The sequence below is a fragment of the Neophocaena asiaeorientalis genome, unplaced genomic scaffold, assembly GCF_003031525.2.
Source record: "Neophocaena asiaeorientalis asiaeorientalis breed wild unplaced genomic scaffold, Neophocaena_asiaeorientalis_V1.1 scaffold353, whole genome shotgun sequence".
Taxonomy (NCBI): domain Eukaryota; kingdom Metazoa; phylum Chordata; class Mammalia; order Artiodactyla; family Phocoenidae; genus Neophocaena; species Neophocaena asiaeorientalis.
Genome location: NW_020175261.1, coordinates 127,722 through 133,391, shown reverse-complemented (window position 1 = coordinate 133,391; position 5,670 = coordinate 127,722). Strand labels below are relative to the sequence as shown.

The window sequence follows — 5,670 nt, the reverse complement described above, 5'->3', positions numbered from 1 at the left end:
CTTGCGGAGCATAGGCTCCGGACGCTCAGGCTCAGCGCCCATGGCTCACGGGCCCAGCCGCTCCGCGGCATGTGGGATCCTCCCGGACCGGGGCACGAACCCCTGTCCGCTGCATCAGCAGGCGGACTCCCAACCACTGCGCCACCAGGGAAGCCCTCTGTGTTTTTAATTATGTTGAGTGTCGTTCTTGCTAGTGGAATGAATAAATTGGTAAATTTGGTTCAAAAAAGCACATCAGTATGGCTCTTGAAACTAGTAAGCTTACAAGCAGCTAGGAAAATGACAATAGGAAGAAATGATATTTTTAACTGCTCAGAGATTACTTAGATAATTTATTGGAGGAGTATATGGGAAGACTTAAAAATGCTTCTTAAATATATATCAGTAAAAGCTAAGATGAAGTTTAAAGTGCAGTATCACTTAATATTGAACTGCTTCTCAATCTAGGCTGGGATGGTCGTGGTAGATAAGAGGCTATCACAAGAGTAAACACAGGCTTTGTATTTCGATTGTAAAATTAATGGATTGATATGAATAGTTAATTTACTCCGTAATCTTCGGTTTAATATATTTTTTAACTTTAAAAAGTTTATTACAGAAAGCTGGCTTCTACTGCTTGGGAGCCATTTTTGCATATCTGTTCCCAACTCTGCCTTCAGTGACATGTTGATAACTTAAATTGGCCGTGGTAGTATTCACACCATGGAAATTGGTAAATGCAGAAAATCAGGGCATTTTCCACCCCAGAGAGCCAACTACCAGCACACCACCAATTTCAAACAGGTAAGAGAATAGCGTACTAAATCCTCATACACCCATCGCCCAGCTCCAATAATTATCTCATAGCCAGTTTTGTTTCCTCTCCTAGATGTATCAGGTATATTGGCATATTGGTTCTCTAGTTTAATACCCAGTGGCATTTTAATTATCTTAAAGCCAAACATTTTTGACTTGAGGTATTCTGAAAAATATAGATCATGCCTAGAAAGTAAACTTAATCCCAAGAGATAGGTAAGAATCATTGTGTTAGGAGCACACACTTACCACTTACTGAAAACACTGTCAAGAGCATTGGCTCTTGGTCCATATATCACCTATTAAGCAGTGACCCTATCACCTCCATCTTTGTATTAAATGTAAGCTAATATTTACTGAGCTGTAATAGATAGTGTATTTATGATCTTTAATTACATGTGAATTAACTATATCATTTAGTTCCAATAACCCTAATAAACCTGTTTTGGAGATAAGAAATGGAAGCCTATAGCCTGTCTTTTTATAAGGAAGCTAAAAGAGGCTTTTACATTTTTAAATAGGGTTACATAAGTACCTATGTAATAGCCTTGATTTTGTCTCTCAGCTCACAAATTGTAAAAATATTTACTGTGTAACCCTTTAAGGAGTTTGCCAACCTACGTCTGGTCTAAAATTTAATTTTACATTGAAAGTATTTTGTATATTTCTTTTGTCCTTAGAATATTTTTTTTGAAGTGGCCAAAGCATACATTTTATGTCAGAATTATTTGCTGATTGCTTTATATATCAGGCACTATTTTAACTTTATAAATAGGGCAACTGATGCTCACGAGAAGTGAGTTGCTGTCATAAGCAAGCAGCAAGAGCAATACTAGAACTGTGTTTTTTTTCTCCCAGCTACAAATACCAGGATTAAACACTGAGCAAATAAAAATGCAATGATAGCCTCAGTTTTTTAAGAATATCAAATTATTTAGGATCTTAAAATGTTTTGAATATTTTACTTAAAAACTAAGTAAATTTATCACTTAGGGCTATTTTCATGAAGCAGTGCTTTGTTAAGAACAGAACCGTGAATAACAAAGTCAAAAAAGCTTTCTGGAAAGTTTTATTTTTCTGTTATCTTTTTGTGGTAATCCCAAATGATCATTCCTAATTTTTATATGCCTGACTGGGATCTATGAAATAACAGAAGTACAATTCCCCATCCAAAGAAGAAAAGCATCAGACATACTGAAAGGCTCTGATTAAATTGTTTTATATTTTCAGGAACAAGAGTGACTGTACACTCTTTTATTGATTAGATGGTAATTTGGTAAAAGTTTTATAGAATTTTTACTGATTTATGGTTTTCCATGATGTTTTTTAGGGCAACATTCCACCAAATCATAGCTTTGCAAAAGATGCAGTGCCATATATAGCACTTTGGTATGACAGTGGCTTCGTTTTAAAACCAGAATCAAGCTGAATGTAGCTTTCTAAAGCTAAAATTTATGCTTTATGTATAGTTGTAAAACACCAATATCCTAGTGTCCTATTATTGTTAAAGAGTGACTATAATACTCTGATTGAAAAGTAAATTTATATATTGAATGATGAAACTTCAGGTTGTAGTAGAAGTGAAAAAAAGTAAAAAAAGAAAACTTGGCTTTTTGATTAAAGCTTTATGGAACAGAATTTGTATTTCATCAGAATGACTATCTAGGACCCTTTTCTGGTATTGAAAGCATGGTGTCTTAACCTAAAGGAAGCAAGTGGAATTGTTAGAATTTTTGTTGTTGTTATCTATTTAACTAGTGTAACCTCAACTAGGTATAATGCATTAATATGAAATACTTCTGAAATACATAACCTTTTTTAAAAAATGGAAGTTATACAAAAAGATCACATGCTGCTAGACAGAATGTTGAAATGACTGGTATGTAATATTTTTTAACACTTCATTTTTGGTCAGCATAAATTTCCTTTAATAATTTCTCCATTTCCAGTAGGATTTCATTTCATTTCAAGCCAGTATAAAGTTTTACAGTAAAAGTCATTCTGGATTCCAAGTCATTTAAGATGAAAATGGAAATGCAAAGTTTACTTAAGAAATTTAATTTTCTTCTTCTGTAACATCTAAGTCTTCATCCTCTTCATCATCTTCTATTTGTTGATCCTTTCTTACTCGACAGGTGGATACCTGTTAAAAGTTAAAACATTTAAAATAATACTAACTAAAAAATATTTTTACATGCTTGGTATCTTTTTTTTTTTTTGCGGTACGCGGGCCTCTCACTGTTGAGGCCTCTCCCATCGCGGAGCACAGGCTCCGGACGCGCAGGCTCAGCGGCCATGGCTCACGGGCCCAGCCGTTCCGCGGCATGTGGGGTCTTCCGGGACCGGGGCACATACCTGTGTCCCCTGCACCGGCAGGCGGACTCTCAACCACTGCGCCACCAGGGAAGCCCTTGGTATCTTTTTAATACGCCCTGATAGAGAAGTACACGTAGAACAAATATTTCAGAAAAATGTCCATAAGTAGTAAAATTCCCTATGAATTATTGTATTTTAAGGTTTGAAAACAGACGCAAAATTTTTTCATTAATATTATTTTTTGAAGAAAAATGTGAAATTAGCCATTTGATTCCAGTTGGGTACCAGTACTTCACTAACCGACTTTCAGAGAAAAGTATAGTCTCCGTATATTATAAATGTCAAAAAATATTTTAAGTTAAACAGTTCTTAAGTCACAAAAACAGGCATCTGAATGAGAGTCATTAAAGGGATGGCAAAAACACAAGGATATTTCAACTAGGCAACTGAAATATTAAACTTTAAAAATAGTGTGATTTAAATGTAATGAGTTGAGAATCTGAATTCACTACTTGGCTTTAAGTCCTGACTGTTGCCACTTGGATCATCCTGCTTCAAACTTTTCTGAGGGTGATTATACCCAGGGGACATCTGGCAATGTCTGGAGACACTGCTGATTGTCAAAACTGGGGTGTGTGTTTGTGTGTTACTGGCATCTTGTGGGTAGAGGCTAGGGATGCTGCTCAACATCTGTACAATGCACAGGACAGTACCCCTGCCTCCCTCCCCACCTCCAAATTATCTGGCTCAAAGTTAATAGTGCTGAGGTTGAGAAACCCTGGGATTATGTATTCTAAAGTGCAACACAGATCTTGGCTAACTTAGGTGATATTATTAGCTCTAAAAGGTCAAAACTCTGCATACTATAATACTATAGTACTATAATACTAGATTTATGGAATTTATGTGCAAGGCACTTAGTACTGGAATAATAAACATATACTTTGGTTAAGGGGAGAGATGCATAAATAAAAAGCAGTAAATAAATGCTTAGAGGAGAATCAAATGTAAACAGAAGGTACTGGGTCACACTTATCTGAAAGTTATATTTTGAAAATATTTTGCTCAATTTTGAATTCTGAAGGCTAGATATGAAAAAGGCCATGGCTTTCTAAATCAGGAGTTGGCAAGCTATAGCCCAGTTTGTGGCGTTTCTGTAAATAAAGTTTTATTACAACTACTGATTTGTTCATGTATTGTTTATGGCTGCTCTTGGTTGGGGCAGAGACCATTTGGCCCACAAAACCTGCTATTTTCAGTGTGGCCCTTTAGAGAAAAAGGTGGTTGACCCCTCCCTGTTCTAGATACCAGGTACTTCAGGCTTTCTGGATATAGAAGAAAAGAAAATTGATTCTTTACCCTAAAGATATGTACTTCTGGATCTATGATAATGTTCAACAAAAGCCCTTTTTAGGTATCATTTCCAGTAAGCTGTGATAGTGGGATTTAAACCCTAAATAGTTTGATTTCAGAATCTGTGCTCTTCATGCTATACCAGAGAACAAATGTAGATCAGCATTTTCCTGTCCCTTCCACCTCTGCTCCCAAGTGTTCTGCTTCAGAGAGTAATATCTTACAGATGATATAAGAATTAAGAGCCGAATCTAGTGCAGTCTTCTGTTATTTTACATAAGAGGGTAAGAGAGGGTAAGTTATTCGAAGCCCTGTGACTTAAGGGAAACATTTTTAGTACTGAACAATTCCAAAGGCAGTAGCTCACATTCCTTTAAATTATGGTTTCTAGCTCACCTGTCCTGTTCCAGATACACACTTAGCTGACAGTGATCTCTGAAGAGGTGACTTTGAATTTGCTCTTACGATATCTAAACGGGATGAATAATCTGGTGGATACAGAGAATTTCGGAAAACCTGTTGCAATGATAAAACATTATAAAGTGATACTAAACAATGGAAATCTAGAAAATCATGTTAAGTTCCCCTTAGTTTATCATGTTAAGTTCCCCCTTAGCTTAGAATTTTTTTAAGCAACTCCCCTCCCCACACTGGGGACAAAGTTTATTTATTGTAAATTTAAAACAAAAATCAAAAAAATAAAATAAATATTTTAAGTTGGAAAGATGTAAGTTAAAAAATTCTATTGAACCACCTAAGATGATGATGGGCCCTGAAACAATCACTTAAGAGCTTTTGCTGGTGAAACATGAAAAGTTCCTACATTCAAAGAGTATGCAAGCCAGTGGGAAGACTAAGTCACAACTTTGATTCTTTCTGTTCTGCTTATCCTCAACTCTTTATCAGTTTAAATTCACTGATGGCTTTCATAGTACATCACAGAAGAGTAAATGGAGCCACTCTAATTTATGGATTCCAGTCTCACTAGGATCTGGAATGCCATCACTTGGCAGTAGTTCCAAATCTTACTGTGGTCATAAGCTTCCCTACCTGTAGTTTTTCCACCATTTCTGTAACAAAGAAGGCAAGTCTGTCAGATGTGAATTTCTTCATATTCCCTCTTTTTTTCCTCAACTCTTCACCCTATCCTTTTCCTTTTTTTTTTTTTTTTTTTTTTTTGTGAAACAGAGATTTTATCTTTATTAA

General features: G+C 35.8%; 1 protein-coding gene across 1 annotated transcript in view; it reads right to left on the bottom strand.

Annotated features, from left to right (window-relative positions):
* Positions 1 to 1,998: 1,998 nt before the first annotated feature.
* Positions 1,999 to 5,670, bottom strand: part of CIBAR1 (CBY1 interacting BAR domain containing 1) — a 27,356-nt gene continuing 23,684 nt past the window's right edge. Inside the window, exons 10-11 of the mRNA XM_024765419.1 lie at positions 4,861 to 4,980; positions 1,999 to 2,938 (exon numbers count right to left, since the gene is read on the bottom strand). Of these exons, the coding sequence (XP_024621187.1) occupies positions 2,852 to 2,938; positions 4,861 to 4,980 (207 nt within the window). The 3' untranslated portion in view covers positions 1,999 to 2,851. The remainder of the gene's footprint in view (positions 2,939 to 4,860; positions 4,981 to 5,670) is intronic.